This window comes from Crassostrea angulata, chromosome 4 (assembly GCF_025612915.1).
Source record: "Crassostrea angulata isolate pt1a10 chromosome 4, ASM2561291v2, whole genome shotgun sequence".
Lineage (NCBI taxonomy): Eukaryota > Metazoa > Mollusca > Bivalvia > Ostreida > Ostreidae > Magallana > Magallana angulata.
In genome coordinates this window covers 47,410,953-47,438,384 of record NC_069114.1, presented here as the reverse complement: position 1 = coordinate 47,438,384, position 27,432 = coordinate 47,410,953, and the positions used below count along the sequence as shown (strand labels likewise).

Here is a 27,432-nt window from a genome sequence, read left to right as displayed (position 1 = left end):
GGATGGAATTTGGAGTACCATGGTTACCTTATGGCGGAGAGATATGGCCATCGAGCCGGTACCATGTACACTTGTGTTGATGGCGATCCAGACACCTTGCATGGTGGTCACACCAATAAAAATAGTAAACTATTCTATTCCGTAGAGATTCGTTGTAGCTCCTTGACGTGTCCACCCTATGTGGAAGGAAGGGAATTCGTATGTTCTGTTTGTTCTTAAGATTAAACGAATGTTCTGGTGTTATCTCGTGACTTTTATACGTATGCTGGTATTTAAAGTTGGATGAATATATATTTGTTTAATATTGCTAGTATTGCAGTATTTATTATTGTATTTTGTGGAAATTGCGCTTTTGATTCTCATCTGAAATTTGGCGTCTTCGAAAGTACTAGATCATATCCCACGCAAGCGCAGGAATTAACACTTTACACATTAATGTGATACAATGCTTAATACTAGTATGTTTAACTTCTTTATGCCCCTCTTCGATGAAGGGGGGGGCATATTGCTTTGCTGCAGTCTGTCTGTCGGTCGTTCATTTTCTTCGCTTTTCCTTTGGTCAACAGAATTTTCCGAATAGGTGTATAATAGTTCATCGAACTGACGCATTTTTTTGCAGGGAATCAGTCTGTTTGGCAGGAAATCAGGCTGTTTACGGCGATTCAAGGAATCAGTTAAATACTTGTACAGTAAATAAGTAGAAGTATATTGATATTAAAATGGCAATCATCTTTAGGTAACACCTACAACAATGTTCATGAAATATGATGCATGTCGTTGTAGAATGAAAAGTCTCCATAGTTATATCATTCCTCCAAATAATTCATGTCAGAATCAACCATCCTGACATCCGAAATTGTTTCTCTTGAAATTGACACTTCTGTAGTTGGACACGGCTGATGGCGTTCATGACCCTTATCCCAGATTACTCTTGCGATGTGGGTGTAACAACCGACGACTCTGGACCCAACCTTTCAAATACAATACCATCTTTCAATTGAATATCATTTATTAGAGCAGTGAAGCTTTAGCCATAGAGTGTTGATTGTGTCTTTTAGCCTTTTGTGAACAAAGAGATCATATAATCCACAACCAGTGAAAAGCTCTTTGTGTAAGAAGCAGCCTGTTTCAGCTGGTATACAACCACTGTATTAGAATCAGTCCATTAGGTTTGTGTACACTATTCTCTTGCTGGTGAGTTCATTTTCCAGTAAGTACTCTAGTAGACGGTTCGGTTCTATAGATTGCTGTAGCATGGTGAGAGTTTACTGATCAAGAGTGTCGGGATCTTCTGTTGGAGAAAATGTGGAAGGGAAGCGATTACAAAGAGCACAACTAATGCGAACAAAGTCTCCTATTCTAGGTGCAAGGGTGTTAAGAATAGCTTGTTTAACATTTTCAACTGTTTTATTCTTCTGTTTACGCTTCCAACTACCAGCGTACTTAAATACTCATGCGTTACATGCTGGCTCCCTCAGTAGAGTGTTATCTTGTACCTGATGGTAAATGGAATGAGTTTTTAACATGAAACTCTGCTACTTCTAGATAGTCAACTGCATCTCGTAATTTCTGCATAATTCCTTTTTGTGTAGTCGTGTTTTACTGGGTTTTTATTATTACTTCGTATTTCTGTGTTATTATAATAATATTTCCTTATCTGTATCGGTGCAAGAGTTGTTGTGTAAGACTTTTTACTCAGACAGTCACTGTAGTTTCATGTAAACAACCCCCAACCCGCACTGGCTCGATTATATCACTAAACCTTGGAGAATTTGGGGGCAGGTTATTACTAGATAACAGCTGGGGCCCGTTTCACTAAAAGGCGTAACTTTGCGCCCGCCTTATGTTAAGACAAAAATCTACGTCTAGTCAAGGGTAGTCGTAACTTATTGCGTAAAAAAGAATTGACTGCTAATTCTGTTGCTGAGAATAGCGGTGCTGACCGTAATGTTAAATTGTACAATTTGTCATGTAAATTTTATTACTGTTTATTACTTTAATTATTGTAATTATACCCCCCGCAAACAAAGTTTGGGGGGTATATAGGAATCACCTTGTCCGTCCGTCCGTCCGTCTGTCTGTCCGTCTGTCTGTGCAATCGTGTCCGGTCCATATCTTTCTTATGGAGAAACATTGGAAGTTCTTACTTCACACAAAGATTGCATATGACCTAAGGGTGTGTCATGACCTTGACCCAAGATCATTCGGGCAAGGTCAAGGTCACTGGCAGAAAAAAGACAAAAATCGTGTCCGGTCCATATCTTTCTTATGGAGAAACATTTGAGGTTCTTACTTCACACAAAGATTGCTTATGACCCAAGGGTGTGTCATGACCATGACCTAAGGTCATTCGTGCAAGGTCAAGGTCACTGGCAGAAAAAATGCTAAATTCGTGTCCGGTCCATATCTTTCTTATAGAGAAACATTGACATTGGAAGTTCTTACTTCACACAAATATTGCTTATGACGTAAGGGTGTGTAAGGACCTTGACCCAAGGTCATTGTGCAAGGTCAAGGTCACTGGCAGAAATATGCAAAATTCGTGTCCGGTCCATATCTTTCTTATGGAGAAATATTGGAAGTTCTTACTTCACACAAGGATTGCTTATGACCCAAGGGTGTGTCATGACCATGACCCAAGGTCATTTGGGCAAGGTCAGGGTCACTGGCAGAAAAAGGCAAAACTCGTGTCCAGTCCATATCTTCCTTATGGAGAAGCATTGAATGTTCTTACTTCACAGAAATATTGCTTATGACGTAAGGGTGTGTCATGACCTTGACCCAAGGTTATTTGAGGAAGTTCAATGTCATTATTTCGAAAATGCTAAATTTTGTCTGTGTCATTTCTTGTATTAATGGAAATATTAGAAGCTAAAATTTGACACAAAGCTTGCTCTTCTCGGGCCACATAAAATTATTTTTAGATTTTCATCCCCGTCTCTCTGGAAATGGCCTGCCCCGATGAAATTTTTATTTGGAAAAAAAATGTGTGGAAAAAAAAATGCGGAAAACATCGGGCTCAGTATACCAATAATTCAAAATGTTTAAATATTAAATGGCTGCTTGACATGTGGATTTCGTTTGATTCGAGTTTGATTTGAGTCATGGTTGTTAAAGGAAGGATGCAAATGTCCTCATGCATTAACAGTTAACTTAAAATAAAATGGAATTAAAGGATTTAAATTGGTTTGTTTACTCCTATTAGCATTAACAGTTTTAAAAAATAGAGCAGTTGTTATTTATAGAAAATGGTCTGTGAAATAGATTCATCCAATATTTTCTATAATAGCAAAAATACACGTGTTATGATTTTTTTCTTAGCGGGGGGTATCAATTGTGAGCTTGCTCACAGTTCATCTAGTTTCATATGAAATTAAGAAAATGGAGAGTTTTGACAGGTGGTACCAATTCTCGATTAGAAACTTTCTTACCATGTTTTATGCACATTCTTTATATTTGCACTTGCCGTTTACCTGTTAAAATTACATATTTAGACAATCGATATATAGTTTTCATCCGATTATTTTTATTCATTTAGTAAATTGGGCAATGAATTAATGATGCAGAAAATATGCATACATGATGCACATGTAGTACAAAGGTATATTTGTATAAGAAATGTCTAGCATTTCCAGCATTTCAACCCCCCAACTTCCACGCAAAATATGTTTGAGCGGGATACTTTAAAATTTAAAACTCACTAAGTGAATAATTGACTTTTATATTTTCCTCTTTTTTTATTTCATTTTTGGTGAGTAAAAGGTGTTAGCTCAGGTTGTTAAACTAAGCTTAATCACAAAAGTATTTTCAGTATTGTTAAAATGTAAATACCAAAATATGATGAAAGCTCCAACTATGTTTTAGAATCGTCAAAAGTCCCTAATTTTTTAAAAATAACTAATGTATTTATCATACAACCGACGCAAAACACAGACTCCAGATTAGATAGATTTTATTTCTTCAAATTTATATGAAGTCTCGTGTTCAATATACTAAATACACATGTAAGTGTACTTGGATAGTTTATGTTGAGTCCATCACACGTCTGACACATACATCTGTACCTTGGATATTTATATTTAGTATCTGTTGTATGGTTGTTCGATGCTTGCTTAATATTGTCCAATCAATGGTTAAATAGCTCATTTCTGCATTAATTCGCTATATTTTCTATTTTGAAACAAATTCATTGATTTTCTTTCAATGTTATAGCAAGAGGAAACCAGAAAATTTAATTAAAAAAAAATATTTATACTCGGCCCATAATTGACCATTGATCAAAAGAGAAATTCCAAGGGTGTTCGAAGCATGGTTAAATCACCGTAGATATAGATAACAAAATAGTTCTGACAAGTTAATTATTTTGAATGAAATATATCCTATCTGCTTCATCAAATATATCTTTCAAATAAAACATTTCAGTAAGTTTTGCTGTGTGATTGTCACTTAACATGATTAATATATGCCTGAATGTCTCTCTCTCTCTCTCTCTCTCTCTCTCTCTCTCTCTCTCTCTCTCTCTCTCTCTCTCTCTCTCTCTCACACACAATTGACAAGTTTCTATCTTTTTATCTATCTAAAGAATATCTATCTATCTATCTATTTATCTATCTTCCTTTCTGCTGTTAATCATCTGTCTGCGCATGTGCATAAGCTCGTTGTCAAGGACGTAAGTCTGGCCTTAACTTAGTCCGATACTAGTGTTTACGGCCAGGCGTACGCCTCTTAGTGAAACGCAGTTTACGCCGGACTAAATTTTGGCGTACGCCCTAAGGCCAAACTTAAGTTTCGTCGTATCTTACGCCTTTTAGTGAAACGGGCCCCTGGACCTATCATCCTTTTAAAAAAATCGGTTGATAATTATTGTGAACTATAATGATAAAGTTATTATACAAAAGAGATGTACGTAAAAGTTTTAATTGATCAAAACTATTATTAGCATAAAGTCATGTACACGTACAAAGCTTTTTTTCGAATTGTAAGTATTTTTATAACAATTTTAAAAACATAAGAATCTTTTTAATAACGTGTGATTTTAATGCTTCTAGTAGTTTTTATCAATGTAAGGTTACAGAAATATGCAAAAGGTAAACTAAACGTTTTCTATATTACGTGATGATATTAATAAGCCTATTAAACATGTACATATAAGCCTTCATAAAATATATCATTAAAAATAAGCACTTAAAAAAAACAAGTTCATAATAAAAAAAAAAAAAAAAACCTTTGATCTTGCTACATATTTAACAATTTTTATTGCTATTTGATATGTGTAACTAGTATTGAAATGTAATTCAGTGGCGGATCCAGAGGGGGGAGGTTTCCGGAGGTCGCAACCCCCTTTCTCTGGGACATATGAATGTTTTGGAAAACTTTTCATGCCTATTTAAAGGCAATTTTTCCAATTTATAATATAAATACTGTAATTATCTCAAATAAATGCTTTTAAAATTGCTGATTTAAATTAGTCTGAATTATATTTTTGTTTTTAATTGGGGGGGGGGGGGGTTCTATTAAGCATTGAAGCACTTTCTCATTGCTGGACACTTGGGGTTTTTTAGGCTAGAAATTGTGCAAATCTTCCTAACCTAAACCAAAACTGCAAAACGCTCAATGATGCAATGAACTCTGATGTTGAAATAGATGTGAAATAGATAGTGACGAGATAAATAGTTATTTGCACGTATTGATTTTCATCAAATTGACCCCCCCCCCCCTTTTCCAAATTGCTGAATGGCGTCGTTTAAACTTAACACATATTTCGTGTAATTTTACCATGAAAACATCATTTTTTTAAATTTCAAGCCAATATCCCTATATTCCTACAATCTCCCTTCATTATATACATTTTATTTCTAATGTACTATTGATAATGTATGGACAATGAGTAGTGGACAGCTTTCTTATTCATATATACATCAGTGTGTAATTGAAGATAAATGCAAAGTAATTTAAATTACAAGCTTTTTTTAAGTAATAAACTGAATTACAATTATGTGTACATGTAATTGAAAATTAATGCAATTACACCAGAACCAGTAATTAATTGCACTCATTTACATTTACATATTATCATTACCCCATTCCTGCTCATAATATTTTTTAAAAAGTTTATGAAAGAAATTAAATATCTTTAGATTATGATCTATATTTCATTGATTAGCAATCGACAGATATAAATGTAATTTCATTAGAATACATAAGTAAGAAATGAATGTTACTATCATTAAACATATTTTATTAAATGTCTAGTGATAAAATTATTAAAACATAAATCATAAATGCAACCAACAGACTCGCGAGTATTGAATATCACATTAATAAAATACGTTTCTTTTTGCGTTTTCAAACTATTTAAATGTATATAACATCACAGCCTTAACTCCTCTGAAAGGTAAAAACACTGAAAAAGAAGACATTTTATCTCAATAGATCCCTTCTTTAGTATATAAATCACTTTCACTTTTTTGTGGCTTCCTCATAAGTTGGGGGTTTTCCGGTTGTTTCTTCATATTTAGGAGGCGCCATGATGGTTCCATACCCCGACTCGTGTCGACCTGACTCGACAGACTGGGACTGTTCCAATACCGGGGGCAGGGGTGAGAAGGGTTCCGAGGACTGAGTTGATGTCATCGCACGGTTAATGTCAGGTTTCTTTCTATATTTTTTGACAATTAAAAGCGTCCCGAGGGCCCCAACAACAAGAGGGAGGATGAAGAATAACATAACGTAAACCCAGTCTTTCGAAATGCAGGCTACTTTAATAACAGCGTCGCCCTCTAGATCTGAGCTCGAGGTAACATTGAGCACGATGGATGGGTGCGAATGTAGAGAGGGGAACTGAAGCGTACAAGATTGAGAACTCTGAGAATTAGAACATTTAGCGACGCTGTTTTGGAGATCATAGATCCGCTTTTCCAAAGTAAAATTGACTGCAAGATTAGTTGGAAATAGTAGGATATAGCGATTAGCATAAATCAAGTAATATTCATCATCTCCCGGAATTTTATAGTGAAATCTATCTGGTCTATCAAAGGTGCAGCTTGACATTTTATGGAAAACACTGCAGCTGTACATACACTCGTCATTTTTAAATCTGTTGAAACTCTCTTCGCCTCGAACAATCATAAAATCAAGAATAGAATCTGGACATGAGGATATTTCAATAATGGAGTTCTTCAAAAGGTAAAATCCCCAGTACTCATAATTGTTGTAGGCTATATTTGTCTTCTTCCGAAACGTGACATTTTGAACGTCATTTCCGCTGACGACCGGTTCGCCATCAATCAAAAAAGCAGTAAATGATGAATCATGTGACGTAATGGTCACCCCTGAGCAAAAACTTTCCGATGCTGTTTTCGGAACTTTTCGCATATCTGTTACGGTTGCGTCGACTTTCTGTTCTTTGTTTACGTGAAGCAGAGTAACTAAGGAGGTAGTTAATACTACAGCTATTAGCCAAGTCCACAACGTTAGTATTCGAACTTGAAACGATTGTCCGCGACAACAGAAGCAAACACAAATCCACGAACAGTCGCAATCGTCGCCATGGCCGTGACGTCGGTAAGAGTGGGAGTAGTTGTGTGCCATGATTGTTGTGGAGAATCCGCCGCCCCCGCTAAATCCGCCCCCGCCACTACCAAAACTTCCGGTTCCATGAACCATTTTTTTCTACAAAATTTGAAATTATATATTAATAATATTGATGAAATGAAATTATCAGCAATTGCTTGCTTTAATTACAAAACTCTTTGCTAAAATCATGTTTTCACCGGAGGGGACTATAGCTTTCCTCTGCGTCCGTCTGTCTGTCCCACTTCAGTTTTCCACACTTTTTTCTTTATGCGTTTGAGGAATAATATGAAATTTACTGAACAGCTTCAAAATGTCAAACTACAGATCAATTTTACACTTTTTTAGAGTCTGGTTGACATATTTTCGAGAAAATTAATTTCCTTTATTCCAAGTTGTTAATGGTCGGGCTCGTTATCGGGTTCGGTGTGTATTTTAAAAAATAAACGAGGAAGTACATTTGTATGTAGTCACTAATATAATATCGTGCATTACTTGGACCATTCCGTTTATTGTTTCTAACAAACAAATAAGTTCTGTAAAAAAGTGTCAAGCATTGTGTTGTAAATTTAATCGACAGGGTTTTTTGTATTATTACAATCGGGTTCGTTATCGGGTTGGTCTGTTGATTCGGGGTACATAAGACGGTAAGAAATGATATTCTGCATATCAGTGCATTGTTTTCACAAATTTCTACAAACCGGTAGGGGACGTGTATTGCTTATGCAATACTCTCAGAATGCTTGTTGTAGAAAGGTCCTGGATTCATTAACAAGCATGGTTATAATTTTGTGAGGACCTTTGCACCTTGTTAATACGTATAAGACAGTTGTAAATTTAGTTAGAAATAAAAGATTTTGAAAATGAAAATCAATTGCTATATTAAAAAAATACTTTCTGCCCTCTGATAAACTAGTTATGTTAATTGATTATAATATTGGATCGTAACCTTGTGTACTTACCACAGTATGATAAATCCAAAGTAAACGGTGTTTATATTTACGTGTATATTTAAAGGCGGATGTTGGGATTTTGCAATATTCAGATAACAATTAAAATCACATGGCAGTCTCAAGTACACCACGTGTTTATTAATCGAGTTAAAGTAAGGACCTATGACCTATATAATGTATAAATTATACGCAATTTGTGTAATTTTAAAATATAAATTCCAACGAGAAGATATTGTGTTGTACAATTCTTTTTAGAGGAGACAGGCATTTTTAACGTAATTCTTATCGCATTATCCGCTTTAATTTATGTATACACGCAAAATACAAATGCATAAGGCACTGACCTCGTGCACTATCAATCGTCTGATCGCACGACCGATTTATTTTATCAATCCAACGTGTGCGTGTACAGTTACAGTGAAATATGTTAGTGATACTGTTTGCATAATAAACAGGAATAAATTAACAATGGATGTATTTAATTGTGATACAAAGCCTAGTATAGCAAATATAACATCCTCCTAATGACACCGCACCGCAATCAAGATGTGTTCAGTATCTTACTACAATGTAACATGGTGCAAGAAGTAAGAATTTTAAATCAAAAATCTAATTCAATAGTTTTGGAGTGAACGATACGCCTTCATAATCATGTTTATGAACAACTATATAATCAGTTGCCATGTAAATCAATAACCAATAATCCAGTTTGATATAATTTGAAACTTTAACCAAAAATGTCCAAGAATTCGCAAGTTAAGGTCAAGATCTAGTAAATGAAAGGTGCCTATAGGTTTATGAAATTCAAGATATAAATTCTTTTAATGAAGCTTCATAACAATATCTTTGTTTCATAGGGTGTACCGGGGCTAAAATGTTTGGTAAACACAATGAAAAATCATATTTTAAATAACCATTTTCTATGAAATATGAAGGATAAAAGTAACAAATCCCAGAGTTTTGTCCATTTTTGACTAATGAAATTTATCTAGAATGCATTAAAGTTCTCCAAAATGGCATTAAACAAGTTCTTGACCTCCTCTTTAAAATGATGTTAAATTGAATATAGGTACTGGGATTACTTTTCCCGTGATTAAATATATAATGTCAAAATAGTTTTATTTTCTACATGTAAAATTCCTCTAAAGTCGTAAAATACGGGAAAAGATTCATCAAATCAATTATGACGTCATAATGGTTCTAGCACCAAAAAGACACACTGGAATCATTTACTAGATCTTGACCTTAAGAGGGGAAGGATTTTATTTATTATCAGTTATCGAGCCTTCACTCTTCATCAGTTTTGATTAAGAAAAACCCTGTATCTCTCATTCTGCCTGCGCCGACTACAAAATTTAATTGACATTTTGACCTTAGGAGGAAAATTTATATTTTGACGATAGACCACTTCAGTCCCCTTTTACACGTACATGTATATCATAGTGGTTTCTTGTTTTCAAACAACATTCAAAAGTAAAAAAAAAAATCCCGTTCCCCTGAAACAGTGAATGTTGTTGCTCACCGGATTGACTTTGTAGTACATGCTTGAGTAACTCATCGGGACCAATGTTTGTTGTGTTACTACAGGTACGTAACCTCATGATTTGGATTTAATAAAGTCAAAATGGACTAAGAAAGGTCACTCTTATAAACAATAACAGTAACAACAGGGAAATTTAAAAAAAAAAAAACAAATACAACATTGAGGATTTTTTACACATGCATAGCTCTTTGAGAAAAACGTAAATGTTGAAAGAGGAGAAACTCTTAGAACTCTTCATAATTGTTGCAACTTGGTTAATATTAGCATGCTCAGGGTAATCAATTCTAGCGTAGGAAATCTAAGCAAATCAAGGTGAAGTCTTAAATTGTAACCCAATTATTCCGTTCATTAAATTACAATACATTACCCTCAATTTTTGAAAAGTTTTTTTTTTTGGCATGATACTAAAGGACTTAAAAACTAAAACTTCTATCAATTAAATTCATTCTTGCATGTATTTGTTTACAGTAAATATTTGATATGCAATGCTTAAGGTAAAATTTATTAAAGAAGAAGAAAATGGGCATAAGAACAAGTATGAACTGATTTCATACATCAGATATTGTCGGGAACTGTTGGATATGTACCAAAGCACTTTAAAAAAAATTGCAAAGTGCGTTATATTGGAATCTTTAAAACGAATTTTAAAGTGCGTTAAGGGACTAGTTGAAGTTACATCAACATTTTTCATTATCAAGACACTCGCACTTGTATAAACCACAAATTCTGGGATTCGATTTTTTATGTTGATAGTATGATGATATGGGAATACTAATATGATAAACCGTCTTTTAGAAAGGGGAGGGGACAACGAAAGATACGTGTACAGTTCATGCAAGAAATGAACCAGCACCACATCATTTAAATTGTTATCAAAAATAAAGTCTCTAACCTCTAATTAAAGATACGTTTCATGGATTCTCCAGCACATGTACATCATTAAATCAATTACAGGAATACTAGACTTTGACCCGTGACATTGCATATCGGATATTTACGAAATAGATACATTGACACACCGCATTGTTGACATTAACATGACAGAGCTATATAAGCTTACAATAATGCTATTAATTTTACTACACTCTCCTTAGTTATTCGAATAATCTATCTGTGTCTCGGGAAAGGCCCTCACCACAGTAATAATGCCTCCCATATACCCGTAATTTAGCAGATTATTGCACTCAAAGCAAAACGCTTCATCGCACTTTGAAATAAAAAAAAACAAAGTGCGTTGACGTAGTTTTTTAAGCTAACGTTGTGACAAACAATCGTTTTATTTTTTAAAAATATAAGAAATATTATCAGTTGAAAACGCACCTTCATTTTCTTAATCTGGCAGTTTGATATAAAGCACTAGAACCGCTTTAACAATAGCTTGGACTTTCTGTGGGACGTTACCATCTAGTTTGCTCATCAAAACAAGCTTTCAATTATTGACTGGACAGTTAACCCTGAGTAGAACCCGCCCTTGTCAAATCGGAATTTGTCACGTACTGCCCAGAGTCCAAGCTCTTGTTAAAACGGTTCTAATTTTATTGAGATAATAAAGATCACACGTTATTTTAGGTCAGATAACACGTTCCTCAATTTTATAACTTTTTCCAGAAATTTGTTATTGACAAGTATTCTTCCAAAAAATTCAGGCATGTATGCAAGATACTAGAGTATGCAATTTCCTATTAACAAATATGTAATCTTCTTGAAAATACAGTTGAAATGCTGATATAAAATTTTGTCGCATATAATAAAATACAATTTTGAAATTTTAATCACTTTGAAAATGATAATAAATAATTTTATTGATATATTATCAGGTCGTTGAAAATTTGAAAAATAATCATCATTTTTTTGGGAAAGTGTCGCCTGACCTTAATTTCGATTGTTTTGGCGTTTATAATTACGATTTTTGATTGCACATGTTGTAAAAACAGCGTCAATCAAATTGACGTGAAGTCGTTGTAGAACATCGTTGTCGTAAAACAAGTTTGATTAATTTCCACGTCATTATACGGCCTCGATTGCTTGAAATTAATTGTTGACCAATGTTTATGCGTAAAAAGTTTCACATAACAACAACAGCATGTGTTTCATTATCACTAATCTTTAGAACTAATTCGTTTTGCAAGAATATTCTACCACTTTTTCTGTGTATTATTAATGGTCTCTCGACTCCAATTTACAGATTTTCCTTATGCAATCACCTCTTTGATTGACAACATATCCAAACTTCATTAATTATTTACATCACTGCTCTATGATCGAAGCTCGGTTTCAACGTTTCCTCAACATCACTGTATCTATGTGTACAATATCCTCCACGTAAGCGATTCCTAAGAAATTGTTGCTTGTATCGATTTATGGGTATTGAGTGTACTGAGACCCCTTTTATGACCACTAAGTGCCATAGTTTAGACATCGAACATAAAATTTTAATATACATGTACACGTGTACGAAAGTACTCTTTTACAGCTGATTAAAGTATGTATATATATATATCTCGGACAGATTGTTATCAACCTTCACTTATCCGTTAAGCGAGCGCAACAACAAACAAAATTTTGACCGGGTGTTACATGTAGAGGGTACATAGGTATAGTATATCATAATGGGTAGTCGCAGTTGAACCAGCCTACATTTATATCGGTACAATACCGATGTTAGGAGACTTAGTCTGTTCAACTTGTGTTTTTATAATTTCACTTTTCCAACAAATTTTGAAAAAAATTAAAACAGTAAATACGATATGCTTTATTGATATTAATGCCATGTCACACCACCTTAAAATAGGCAGACTTAAAGATTCAGGGGTCCTTGTGTAAATTATTATTCTCCCATCTGTCTTAAATCTTATCCCTGTCCAAAATCTGTATAAACCACACAACCAAACCTAAACCTACATAATCACTTTTACTAAAGGATAATGGAACCATCATCTTATGGACGTTACATTTTTTCTGTTGTTGAAATATAATTTTTATGGGAAGTATTGGGTTCAAAAGCATTGTAATGTATCGACGTGACGCTCTCTGTATCTCAGACTAGTGCTTCAGCATACAGAAATGTTAACTGGCTTATAGCCTTTAAATGTAAAATGTCCCTGGGGTAAGGATGACAATACTAACCATCAACTGCATGGGAAAAAGTGATCTGCTACAAATATTGTTTCATTGCTCGTAACTCGGCAGGCATTTTGATTTATCGCTGTCAGAATCTATCCGCTAATGGAAGTTAGTCTTTCGGAACCACGTCGGTATCAGCGTATATCACTAATCACATTCAATATCGGTTGTTAATATCAAATAACATAGACACACCTGTCAAACTCGGAGAGAATCCGGCAAAATTGGACGTTAAAATGCAGTTCATTAATCAATTACCACATATATATTAATTGAATTTTTCGCCTGACCGTATCATGTGTCAATTTATGTGGCGATGGTGTTTATGAATTATGGAACACTACTTAGCGAAAGTGAAATAACAAGGCCACAGAAAAAATAAAGCCGTCCTATATGTGTGTCACACTATACGGATGTCCTCTAGTTAAAACTTGGAGACCTCTATATTGTTATGGTCACCTTATTAAATGGTTAAAAATATAATAAAAACATAGTTTAAAAAATGGCATAGTTTTGTAAAATATAGAATTAAAGCTCAATGCTTCACCTGTAGAATGAACAGTTATAGGAACCTTAACCCAGTGACAAATGACAACCTTCTAAGGAGATCATAAATTTTTCTTTTAAATTTATATACATGTCCCACGCAATCTTCTTTATGCCAAAGTTTGTAGTTCGTCTGGAATTCAAGAAGTATGAACGCTTCGCATCAAATTTGTAACATATAGTGTAATACATTTTATCAATGACGGAAATGACGTATTGTTAGGGTGCAAGCGGGGTTACCATAATTTTACGACATGAAAGTAATGTAAGAATAATTGGATATTTATTATAATACCCCCGTTCCGAAGGAGAGGAAGGTATACTGTTTTACGCTTGTCAAGCTGTCTTGTCTGTATGTCTGTCCTTAACAAATTTCTGTCGCATTTTTCTCAGCAACTGTTTATTGCAAATGATCAGTGGCGTATTGTGCCCCAAATATATGTGTAGGCAAAAATTGAAGCCAGAGGCTTCATTGACAGGCGTAACGCGGAAGGGGGTAGGTGCGGAAGGGGTCGCAAAGTGGAGGGGGGGTAGAGGACCTCCCTCTTGAAAATTTTTACAAAAAGGACGCAAAATTACCACTTATGAGAGCAGACATTTGTTAGTTTTAACAAATTAGTTATTTATTTTTTAAGGGAGCATTTTGTAAATTTAAAATATTCTATTTCCTGTCCTCAGTCTTTTCAATTCGTAATAATCAAATAGAATCGATGTTTTGTTAATGGAATTTAAGAGAAATCATTTATACACCGTATCCATAACCTACTCTGCATGTATTCTGTAAACAAAACCAACCACCGTACGCCACGGTTGTAGCGCACCCATTTTGCAGTTAGGCAAAATGTGCATGTTTCGCATTATAAGACTATAAAATGATATAGTTTTGATTATCTCATTGTCTTTTGAACTGCATGTGTGGCTTTGTAGCTATAAACACTCAGATAGGATTTTATATAATATCTTGCTCTGTTTTTCAGAGGGCATTTTCTTCTAATCTGGGAAGTTTATCTGAAGGTATGGGGAGGGTAGCAGCTTGACAATTGAGAGTTGATGGGTTTAGTATGAATCAAAACTAAACATTAAGTTGTCATCTTCAAGATATTATAATATTTTCTGTAATTTTTCATAACTGGAAATTTGGCGAGTTCACTCTGACATTAAAAATAAATTTGATAAAAAAAATGATCGTCGTTTCAGATATGAGGCATATGCCTCACATGCCTCCATTGCACTACGGCTGTTATGCTTAAAATTTTAACACACTCTTTGCTTTCGTATGCCATATAATGGGATTCATTTTTCTTTCAATTAGACGTCAACTTCTTGAATGACGACTTTGTTTATTTTTAGCCTAAATTTTCGAACAAATTTTCTTCAAAGATTTCTCTGAAACCCTTGAAGAAATATGCTTTCGAATCCAAGTTTCCAACTAGGTATGCCATATGGTGGGATTCGGGGTTTTTTTTACCGATCAGACATCAACTTCCTCTTAAATGACCACTTTGTTTAATAGTATATATTCACATCAGTGGGGGTATCACTAGTGAGCATTGACACACACACACACACACACACACACACACATCAGTGGGGGTATCACTAGTGAGCATTGACTCACAGAAATCTTGTTAACCGTACAATTTCTAATTTATTGGATTTGATCAGACCCCGGCCATTTTGATCATCTCATTCCTTATTCCCTGAATCATGCATCTGAATTAAATGTACATGTAATGTTGAATTAAGATATACCACTGAACTTACTCTGGCAGGAACTGTGTTCTAAAATGAAATTCTTATAAAAGATCTCATCCGGAGATGAATAAGCATAAAGAGTACGTTTCATATGATTTTTATTTTCATTTAAATTTAAAATTCAAGATGAGCAGTCAGTGTGTCTTGAAATATATTTTACATACATAAATTAAACGTTAACTACTTACTTTCGGTCTTTAGATAAAACAGAAAAACAATTCAATTTATAGGGATGCTGATTGTTGTATACACTGGTTTGGATTGGTTGATTTTTTTACTTCAGGTAATCCGATACAAATATGTATATCATCTGATTAAGATGGTAAGCGCGTTTGATATTACTGAATCCATTTGGTAAAGTTAAGCGAAAGCAGAACTGTAAATCTTCGTTTACTTAGTAGGATTTAATGTGCAAACTTTCAGTACACGGCAATTGAAAAGGTTTACCACTTTCCATGCCTGCATAGCAATCATGTTTTGAATACAATATTGATTTATTTCAGTCGAGATTGTGTAGAAAGGGTCAAAGTAGGTTATACCTGTATACGAATAACTAAAATCCTACATGATTGTTTAAGTGAAAGCAAAAAAAAAACATTTCTATATCACTAAAGATTTAAACATCATTCAAATATATAGTATGATTGTAATAACTTGTTCATTCAATTTTCTTGTCAAAGAAGATGGGTGAATAAGGCGTGTAAACTGCCCATATGGGGATAGATAAGATACTATAAAATTAAAATATGAACAAATCTCATAATTTCTTTCTAAATTTTTGAAAACATGTATATTTACCATAACATCGATTTATAACCTTCAAATATGTTAAATATTTAGAATAGGTTGATTTAAACTGGGTATGCGTGTCAAAACCTCCAAATAGTGTCATTTTTAGAACTTCAATGCCTTTTCTTTTATAGAGTGGGTCTGGACTCTATACTTTTGTCATAGTCTATATAAGGTTTAAAGACGTGGAGATATGACCCACTATACTTTAAACATGTCTTTTTATATCCCAACAATTGAACGTTTTAGAGAAATACTACAAGTCTGTAAATTCGTGGTTGAAGTTGCATTTATATTTCACAATATTTGTTGTGACTGAAATGGCTCAGTGGTTAGAGCACCAGAAATTAGGTAACATTATAGAGCTAGGGTTTTAAGGTTGTGGGTTCGATACCACCAAAACTTTTTTAAAAAATAGTATCGTATGTGAAAATATTCAAAACTGAATACAGTGAGAAATTGTGCTTTTGTAAACTTGTAATATAACCTCATCTAGTATATTTGGTTGGAAAAAAAATAATTTGAATTTTTTTTTTTACGATAAAACCAAATGGGCTATCTTGTTCCCCCATCTTCTTTGCAATTTTGGAGAGTGTTCCAAGAATAATTAAACTGAATAACGTCATCTTTTAGCCATCACCGAAAGCTTTCGAGTGTAAATTTAAATCTATATGCAAGTTAAATAGTCCAAAAATATTTTAATCATGATATCTCCTTTCGTATTAATGACGCGCATGAGTAGAAGAACAATGACGCCGGTTGACCACGAAAGATAATAAACGTCTGCGATAACTGACGAAATATTATCAAGATACATCGATCAATAACACTTTTATGTATGACGTCATGAAAAATTACTCAACATGTCCGTCTTAGATATGAAATATAGCTTGGGGAAAATCATCAAGTCAACACTTTAAGTGTCCGTGGCCAATATCGGATTTTAAATGCAATTGCAATTTGTGATATGTTTGATTTTTAAATACCTTTATATTTGTTGGGTAGTAGTTAGATGTAAGGTAGTTTTTCCTTTGCTGAGTTTGTTAACTCGTCATTTTAAATCGCAGTAGGACGATATAATAATACTCCTACTATATGTTTATATTTAACGATATGATCTTTTATACTTGAACACTGTGCCGGATAATTATGCCAGTGCCAAGGTGGCATTTTTGCGCCCGCTTAAGCTGCATATATCGAAAAATTCAAATATGCCATATGATAGACCATTGCTTAAAGAGTTAAAAACCACCTTTGTTATCATTGTATCTCACCTGTCAGGTGAGATATTTACCTTTCAAAAATATATTCCTATAGGAAAATAATTTTTCCCATAGGAAAAACAATATTCCTTTAGGTAATTTGAAATATCCTATCGGAATACAAGAACTTCCTATAGGAATTTCAATTGTTAAAGTCAAGATACAAGCGAGATACAGAGGTAAGAATTGATTGTTATGTAAACAAAGCTCGAGTCTTATAGTTGTTTCCAAAAAATGTAATGTAGAGAATTACCATTTCTTAGACAAGATGACATGTAAAAAACATTTTAAACTTGTTCAATATCTTCATAAATACTATTATAAACAAAAGAAAGATACATTTGATTGAAAACTACACAAATACAACACATATTTAAAAATGATAATATTCGAGTTTTGTGTATCTTGCTTATAACTTGATATTTGACTTTGAAATTTTGACATAGGATTATAAACTTCTATATTTATCAGTATAAACTTTGAAACTTGAAAAATAAAATTTGAAAATTTTAAGTCAAATCGTGTCCAAGTCCCTTTAACTGAGAAAAAATAAAAACAAATTGGTAATCTTCAAGTACCAATGATATTTAAAATATATAAAACAAAAGACAGTATTCTTCCGGTTTATCGGTCACCCCTGCGAATGTGTTCGGAATGTTTTCTTTATCCTTGCTAAGTATTTAATAAATCCAGAGGTGCTCGAATGAAAGTTCACGAGACTTCGCCGAGATTTGTTCAGTTCCTATTAAATTTCGAGCGGAAGTATAAGTGTTCGGATAATATTCTCAAAATACGTAAGTACTGGTCGATTTTCATATCTTATCCTACTTTGATTTATGTTAAAACATCAACATCTTTTAAGATGAATGTCTTATTTCATTATCTAGCGGTTTTTTAAATTAAACGATGATACTCGAAACAGAGTTATCGTTCGTGTTCAACCACGTGTAGAGAGGTTGATAACATAAACATTGGGTTGCTTAATAAATTTATAGCTATGTTTGATGCTTGTGGTGTGCAATACCATGTTTTTAAAAAAATAAAGGGTGAATGTTTTGCATAAAAACTTAGTATATTTCAAGGAACATTCTGCATAAAATAGTACAGTCTGTTTCACTATTAGTGTTATTACTAGGTCAGGCGCGGATCGAAAATTAATTCTTTGGGGGGATGTCTACTACGCATGTTAATTGTCGCAACAGCAGAAAAAAACTATTTTTATATTGTCACATTTATTTCTAGGACACATTTTACCCACCAATTAATGAAGATAAAGTTTTAAATCAATAAACCTCTAGAATTTATATTTGACTACAAGTACCTAGATTCTCTAAAACAGACTATAAACACGAGGCGCGATTGTTACTGCGAAACGGAAAGGGTCAAATAAAACCATGTGATTTAAAATTTAAATGACAATAACATTCGCAGGGGTGTCGGTATTAAAGACCAAAAATTCGAGTCTATTATTCTAATATAGTAGTATAGATACATAGTTGTATATTGGCAAAGTTATCTGGGTATGGATTGATACATGATATGTAGATCGCATTATAAATACAGTAACTGGTAAGACAAAATGAAACCATGTACACCACTTTTGACGACACGGTCTCTCTGTAAATCTTTTAACTGGACGCGAAGAAGGAATCGTGTTTTTATCACTGCCATAAAAAGTTTCAATGGCGAAGTTATTGATGACTCCTGGATAACGAATCGTCTATAACATTAGGGGAAAACACTATGTACAGTAACAAAAGGCGGCATGCTGAAGTGGGAGAATGGAACGTGTTGGGTTAAAGCGAGTGTTCGTCGAGCTTTCTTGCACAAACGCTTACTTTACTTGTATCGTGAAAAGAATATTTCTATGCTGCCTTTTATCTATTGTCCACTGTTCGCCTTTCAAATATGATTCTCTTCTTGTATGAGTTACACTTTCTGATGTTTTGCATTAAAGAAGCGATCATCTGCAATTAGCTGTATTGAGAAGTTCACCCTAAATATAAAAACACAGGAAAAGTCATATTGTAAAACAATCTGAAATGCATCGACTCTAAAAATAAAAAAAAAACCAAGAGGCCAATTGGCCTTAACGGTCACCTGAGTAGCATATAACCCATACACAAACTTGTCGAGGAGTCTCATATATGCATTTAATTAATCAGGTTTCATTATGGAGTAGAAAAATTTTAAATTTGTAATGACGACCACCTCTCTGCCTGAAATCTTTCAAAAAGATCTGTGAAACCTATAATTTTGGCAAGAAACTTTAAGATCTGGTCTACAAAATCATGAATTCAGTTTTCCTTTCAGGTGTGTGGGAGTAAAGAAGATAATTTTTTAACATTATGTGCATTAACACCTATACTCATGGGGAAATGAAAATTAAAATTTCAGTAGAGGACTTCCTGGTAAACATAATTATAAGTCAGTTTTTTATACAGATGTGTGAGAATAGAGAAGGACATTTTTAAACATTATATGCATTAACACTATATTGCCCCCCCCCCCATGTCCTGAACCCCTGACTCAGGGGCCATTAATTTCACAATTTTGGTAGAGGAAATAGTGGACATCATAACCATGTATTCAAAATATATATGGGAGTAGAGAAGAAGATTTGTTTTAAGATTTAATACATTTTTACTATATGGCCATATTGGCCCCATCCTAGCGCCTGAACCCCTTACCCAGGGGTCATGAATTTCAAAATTTTAGTAGAGGGCCTCGTGGACATCATAATCATGAATTTAGTTTTAAACAAATATATATGATAGAAGAGAAGAAGATTTTCAAGGATTTAATACATTTTTACTATATAGCCATATTGCCCCCAACCTAGAGACTGAACCCCTGACCCAGGGGTCATGAATTTCACAATTTTGGTAGAGGGCCTCATGGACATCATAACCAAGTTTTTAGTTTTTAACAAATATTAATGAGAGTAGAGAAGATTTTCTAAGATTTAATACATTTTTACTATATGGCCATATTGGGTCCACCCTAGAGCCTGAACCCCTGACAGGGGGTCATGAATTTCACAATTTTGGTAGAGGGCTTCATGTTCATCATACTCATGCATTTAGTTTTTAACAAATATATTTGAGAGCAGAGAAGAAGATTTTCTAGGATTTAATACATTTTAACTATACGGCCATATTGGCCCCACCCTAGAGTCTGAACCCAACGGGTCATGAATTTCAAAATTTTGGTAGAGGGCTTCATAGACATCATAATTATGGATTCAGTTTTTAACAAATATATATGGTAGTAGAGAAGAAGATTTTCTAGGATTTAATCAATTTTTACTATATGGCCATATAGGCCCAACCCTAGAGCCAGAACCCCTGACCCAGGGGCCATGAATTTCACAATTATTTTGTAGAGGGCTTCATGGACATCATAACTATGCAACCAGTTTTTTCCTCACATGTGTGGAAGAAGAGAAGAAGATTTTTGAAAAGGACAAGAGCGTACAAGGCCTGACAAATCCCCCGTACCCAGGATTTTGAAATCGCACATGAACATATAAAAATTCTTTACATTTGAAATTGTGCATCAGTACATGTACATGTATAATATAGAACTGCATTCTCTGACAAATAAATAATATACATTAATTCATATACTTGGTACTTATCTTCTTTGTTAAATTTGATGCTTTCTAAGCATTACAGCATGATTTCTTTGATGCTTTCTAAGCATTACAGCATGATTTCATATCTGTGCTAGCACTATTTTCATCCGACATTGTATGTATAGAGCATGAACATTACGTAATTGTTGTCATTATATAAATGGTATTTGATATCTTTTTTATAATAATCCAATAAAAAGCAAAACATATTTTACTTAAAAGCAAATGAATTTTAAAAAAAAAACGACGTTTATACTATTCGAACATCCTCTCCATGGAGAGGGATGGACTACGAGCCTCCGCTTATCACAGTGAGCTACGTTGACACATTAGAGTCCAGTTGAATAAATTTAACTCTTTGACAATAATGAATAAAGTTCAACGTTTTGGTGAAAATCACAGATTTGACCCATTATGGGTCTAGACTCCATCTTAATAAATCAATAATAAAAATCAAAATAAACTTATTCTTTAAATGAAAGTACTTTTAGGATAGAGTCAGGGCCCATTCATACTTAATTTTGCGATTACAAACAGCGAATGATCCATGATTTAGGCAAAAAACTATGTACAGCTTAATTTGGAAACATATACCTGTCGTGTTTATAGAATGAAAGTACAATATTGACTTCCATCGTGAAATTTATAATAAAAAACAATGCATACAACTCAAAATTAATGTTTTAACTTAAATTGAAATTCTTTCGTCTTCATTGCTCTGAGTGGGGGATATACAACGCCTTGTACGCCCCTGTTCTTTGGCTTTTTTTTTTTTGCATATTTGGCCCCACATGTGGCGCCCCAGGGGTGGAAGAGCCACAAATTTCACAATTTATATTCCTCTTACCATAGAGATGCTTCACACCAAAAATTAAAACAAACAGTTTTGTAGTTTTTAAGAAAAAGTTAAAAATGTAAATTGTTAACGCACGACGACGGACGAAAACGGATAGCAATAGGTCACCTGGGTTTGCTCAGGTGACCTAAAAACCCGTCTGGTATTAAACCTTTATGATTAATATCAACTTTTTCTCAAACATTTTAATGCTACAAGCTTGAAATATGACCAAGAAACAATCTAGGTATGGATAGCCATCAAGAAAGTCAACATGGCATATTTTATATAGAGCAAGGCTATTATAGGGCTCAACATTTTACACAATTCGTGGGCCATAAAATCCCATGATGATCATGAGGTGTTGTTACCTATTTATATTTACATTATCCAGTGTCTTTGCCTGTGATAACACTACGTACGTATCGATTTTGTACTATATAACTCATAATACAAATGACGCCAAATTGAGGCGCCAGCGGGGTTTGTTTATTTATATTTAAATATTTAATCGTACGATGGCCTAAAATTATATAAATATAAGTAATAAGGAATCATTCTTTGAATATTATGAGGTGATAATTTCGGTCGGGGCGTGATCAAATCTATCATAAAGCCCTTCGGGCTTTATTGGATTTGATCACGCCCCGACCAAAATTATCACCTCATAATACTCAAAGAATGATTCCTATTCCTTTTATAACAATAGGAGGCTGCAGCCGACCCATAGGAATATAACATAGCATCTACAAATACTGTAGCGAAACTATTTAAGGACGGCGGACCCAATTCATTTCCACAATAGATATTTTATTCAATTTTTATATAATGTTAATCAGTTAATGGCGAGTGAAAATCAATAAAAAAAAATTACATTATCATCGACTTCCTTATTTTACTGGGGGCGTTTCAAAATTTGAGTACGAAAATCCTCACATATAATAGAAAGTAATGGGAATTTTCTGAGGTGTTGTATAAAAACTGATATTTTGAAAATTCGGCAAAAGATATTTTACTCATTAAATTGTAATATTAGGGAATCAATTAGCTTACCGATGAACAGAAAAGAATGTAGGTCATCGACCTAAATTTTTTGAGAGGTTGTGTCAAAGTTCACTGCATGGCTCATTTTTCTTCAGAAATATCATTGAAAAAGGACATAATCAATTATTGCCTGTCGTTACATTAACTGCTATGTACATAAATATTGTTAGGACAAGATACAAATTTCAATATCTACCAGAAAATAACACTATAAACTGACTTTGCGTTTTAGAGTTTATAAACCGTGGAAATATAACGGACTTGTCGCAAACAGAGAAAAGTCGGACTATTTTTTTTCTGTATTTTTTTTCCACTAAAAATATTTCGGCATCACAAATTATGTTTAGAAGAATGAAAATTTTATTATTTTCTCTTATTCTGATGTACGTTATTACGACAGTCATATTCATAGCATACGCGCGGATTTCTGTACAGAGGTGCGAATCTTGAATTGGGTCCGTTGTCCTTAATCGAAGCGATACATCGACACATCGATGCGGAATCTATCAATGACAGCTCTATTCATTATAGGTATTGACATTGATGATACCTAAAAAAGGTTCAAGGAACGCGAAAACACTTACTTGACTGAACTAAAAAATATTAATATAATAAAAAAAATTATAAAGCCCTCTCAAAATGGTCTGAAATTCCCACAATTACCGTTGTACCCGTATCAACTAACAATGAAAGCATTTTGTTGATCAGTTTATTAAAATTAAAGGAACTTTTTTAACTAAAGCATAAAAACAAGGTAGAACTCTTTTAGAAAGTCCCAACTAAGCATGCTAGTGACGCATTAAACCATGTAAAATTACTTTTGAGCGCCCAAACATGCAAAATAAATATAAAATTCACTTAACCTATTTTTTTTTTCAGAAAGGACTTTTTCCTTTCTTTATGTTGTTTACAATTAAAAATAAACCACAAACACTTGATTGAAATTTCAAAGTTAAAAAGGACTATTTTTAAATGCATTTGCCTATGAACGAGTTCTGTACCTAGTGTTTGATGCCCCACCTAAATCTGCTGCAAAGAGGACGAAAGGAAAGCGGATATACGTATTAATGCGCCCATTATAACAAACAAACTTGTAAGCTCCTGGATTCTTTTGAAATGCTGAAAATGGCAAGTTATACCATAATTATCATGGAAAGCCAAAGAAAAATCTGTCATACCCACTTACAACAGTTTGTATCAAAATTGAACCCCAAACAGGTCAATTCCAAATTATCCATACAAAAAAATTCACAAGAACTAAATGTTTTGATCGAGAGTTTTTGACAGGTCGAGCCCGTAAACTGACGTCGTGTATTGATTTCACTTTAATTGGTTTATCTTTGAAATTTTCGAAGGTCAAAGTAATCATTAAATATCGCATATTAAAAGCTTCTTGTACACAATTTTAACGACCTTGTAATTCTGGGTGTCTTCTGTAATGCTTCGCTTCAGATTGATATTTTATGATCGGTAAATGCAGCGAGATTTTAAAGGGTTGATTATAAATGTCATATTCTTAAATTGCTACTTTAAAATGTATTCCATATATATTTATAGTATGATTCATCGTTTCGTTTAAACACAAGTACTGGTGGGTTTTTGCGTTTGTGTTGGGAATGGGGGTATTCTTCGGTAACTTCTATCAAATAAATAATACGGTACTTTTAAAAGTCATATATCAACCAGAACAAAAATTAATTCAGTGTTTTTTTCTTCACAGTTGCGGGTTTATTTCCAAACCCCTTACTGGTATTAAGTCCTTTTAAATGGTGGTGAGTGCACTACAGTTGCACTGTTAGCTTCCCCTAAATGTGATAACTCGTAAAATTTCATGTTATACACTTCATTATTTTTTTCAGAAGCAGCTCATGATACAAGAAAGACACTACAGTTTTGTTCTACAACTACTTACAAAACCGATTCACGGTCTTATATGTCTGCGTAGGAAAAAAATATAACAAGTGAAAAGCTGTCAATGTGACAGCAAACCGGGTTTTCTTTTAGGTGAACTGTATCCATAATCCATGTCAACCCGTATCCAGTGAAATGGAGTACCTTATATGCAATATTTTGCCAAAAAATGAGTAAGTTCAAAAGCTGGGTTTTTTTTCATTAATTATTGAAAATCAAAATCGTAGCAATATGCACACCTCTGTTTTATGTACAATTGATCTGCAAAAGAACAACTTCTTATCTTGAGAACTGTAGAAGGAGTTATCCATACAATGAGGGTACCCTATGTGCAATATTTTGCAAAAGAATGACTAAGTTCAAAAGCTGGTATTTTTTCATAAATTATCAGAAATCAAATTCCTAGCAGTATGCACACCTCTGATATATGTACAATTGATCTGCAAAAGAACAACTTCCTATCTTGAGAACTGTAGGAGGAGTTATCCGTACAATGAGGGTACCCTATATGCAATAGTTTGCCAAAAAATGACGAAGTTCAAAAGCTGGGTTTTTTTCATTAATTATCGAAAATCAAAATCGTAGCAATATGCACACCTCTGATATATGTACAATTGATCTGCAAAAGAACAATTTCCTATCTTGAAAACTGTAGGAGGAGTTATCCGTACAATAAGGGAACCCTTTTGGCAGCCGCCCGCCCGCCATTTTCACCATTTTAATAACCGGATTTTTCCGTTGGAAAACCCGGTTAAAAACACTTTTAAGGAAGGAGTCTTTTCTGGTTTTCGACTTGTCAAACGTAAATTTGATTAATTGTTCATTAAATCAAGATGAAAGGAAATTAAAATAGTATATTTTTCTTTCTTTTTTACTATCATACAACTTGGGATAGAAAAATGTAATCAATGTTTAGAATGGAACAAGGACTATATTTTTGGCGTAGGAAAATATCACATGTTGCGCAATTCAGAATTGCTGCAGATTATATATATATAATGAGTCTGTTTTAGCATTTTAAAAACAATAACAATAATGTTGGATTTTTTTTTACTAATGTGAACTAATAATATGATACTTGGGTTTCAGAATATGTTTTTAAAATATGATTTGCCTATCAAATAATATTTTTATAAGCTTTTTAAAGCGCCCATTCTATACATTGATTTTTGTGAAAAAATCACTAAAATCAGTTTTTCTCTCTTATGAAACGGTCAATATATTAGCTTTTCTGTCAATTTATATCTTTATATAAAGTCTTCATAATACATAAAAATTAGAAATATTTTATTATTGGAAGCATAAAAAAATAATCAAAATTTCTTCAAAATTTAAGAAAATTAGAGGAAATGCGGGCTAAGCAATATCAATTTTAGTATAAATATTTATTCCAATTTAGTAGTATAAGCTGATAGACACTCTCATGGTCTATGATTTCATTGAAGATTTGAATCTTCAAATCTTAAACAAATCTCTACAGAACTATAACGAGCTACACTTATTTTTATCACTCTTTACGTTGAGGAAAAAGGTAGTGACCTTGACCTGACCTTTATCCGAAAACAAAAAGGTCAAATTTAGTTAAACTGATGGAATCATTAAGTAATATGATCCGTTTGACTGTGTCAAAATTTCATGCATTTCTTATTATAAGAAGTATGTTTGATAATAAAAAGACTCCTTCCTTAAGCGAATATCGATTCAACCAAAGTTTTTAACGAAAATTAACAACGTTTTTAATATTCAAATATCTATAATTAAAAAACCTACCATTGTTAAATGTGTCCTATAAATACTTTAGGGGTAAATAATGCATTGATTGTTTCGTGATTGAACAAAACGTTAAATAGAGCTTTGACTGTACGCATTGACAACACATTTCAAATACCTGTAGTAACTTTTCATATATGGAAGAATTAGACGAATGTAGCGAACACATTGACAATCACGATAATTAACGTACATTTTTTTTTTTTACAGATAACTGAAAAGAGGTTTAGAAATGACAAATTATATTGATTTTCAAGCCAACTGATTAAATATTATTAATTTTATCGTTAAAAACGAAATTAAAACAGGAATTTTATGTTCGACTTGACAATAGGCATTTGCGGTAATTTTATGTACGACGTGAAGTAAATCACTACCGTATACAGTTCAAATCAACAACTTGATATTATTGTAATTTTAATTTGGTAAAGGTTAAAAACAAACGTTTTGTAGTAATGGAGGGTTAGAAGATTGTCCAAAGCGGGCAAGAGATTAAAGTAGAATTTCGGACAATTTTTATCGCATTACTTGGAATTGAACTAGTCCAAAAGAGACTTTGACAGATATCACACATTTATCACCGGAAAGAAGATGGAGGGAAAAGATAGCACAAGTACCCATTTGGTTCATTCTTAAAATACAATTTCAAATTTAAATTCTTCTTAATAAATATACTTCATAAAGTTATAATA

The 27,432-nt window shown here is 33.4% G+C and overlaps 1 protein-coding gene and 1 long non-coding RNA gene across 4 annotated transcripts in view; one reads left to right on the top strand and one right to left on the bottom strand.

Annotated features, from left to right (window-relative positions):
- Positions 1-5,221: 5,221 nt before the first annotated feature.
- The window catches only part of LOC128181361 (uncharacterized), a 24,969-nt gene continuing 2,758 nt past the window's right edge, over positions 5,222-27,432 (bottom strand). Inside the window, exons 1-2 of one of the 2 annotated variants that reach the window (XM_052849735.1) lie at positions 8,535-8,654; positions 5,222-7,671 (exon numbers count right to left, since the gene is read on the bottom strand). In XM_052849735.1, coding sequence (XP_052705695.1) covers positions 6,460-7,665 — 1,206 coding nt within the window. In that variant the 5' untranslated portion in view covers positions 7,666-7,671; positions 8,535-8,654 and the 3' untranslated portion in view covers positions 5,222-6,459. Of the gene's footprint in view, positions 7,672-8,534; positions 8,655-27,432 lie in introns of those variants that run through there. The other variant, XM_052849734.1, reaches the window with a different exon arrangement.
- On the top strand, positions 10,073-21,182 carry LOC128181363 (uncharacterized). Of its 2 annotated transcripts, none has more exons than XR_008243309.1 (2): positions 10,073-10,112; positions 20,929-21,182. It is a non-coding gene; the product is annotated as an uncharacterized LOC128181363 (long non-coding RNA). The 2 variants fall into 2 exon arrangements; XR_008243308.1 differs by lacking the exon at positions 10,073-10,112 and adding an exon at positions 12,260-12,390.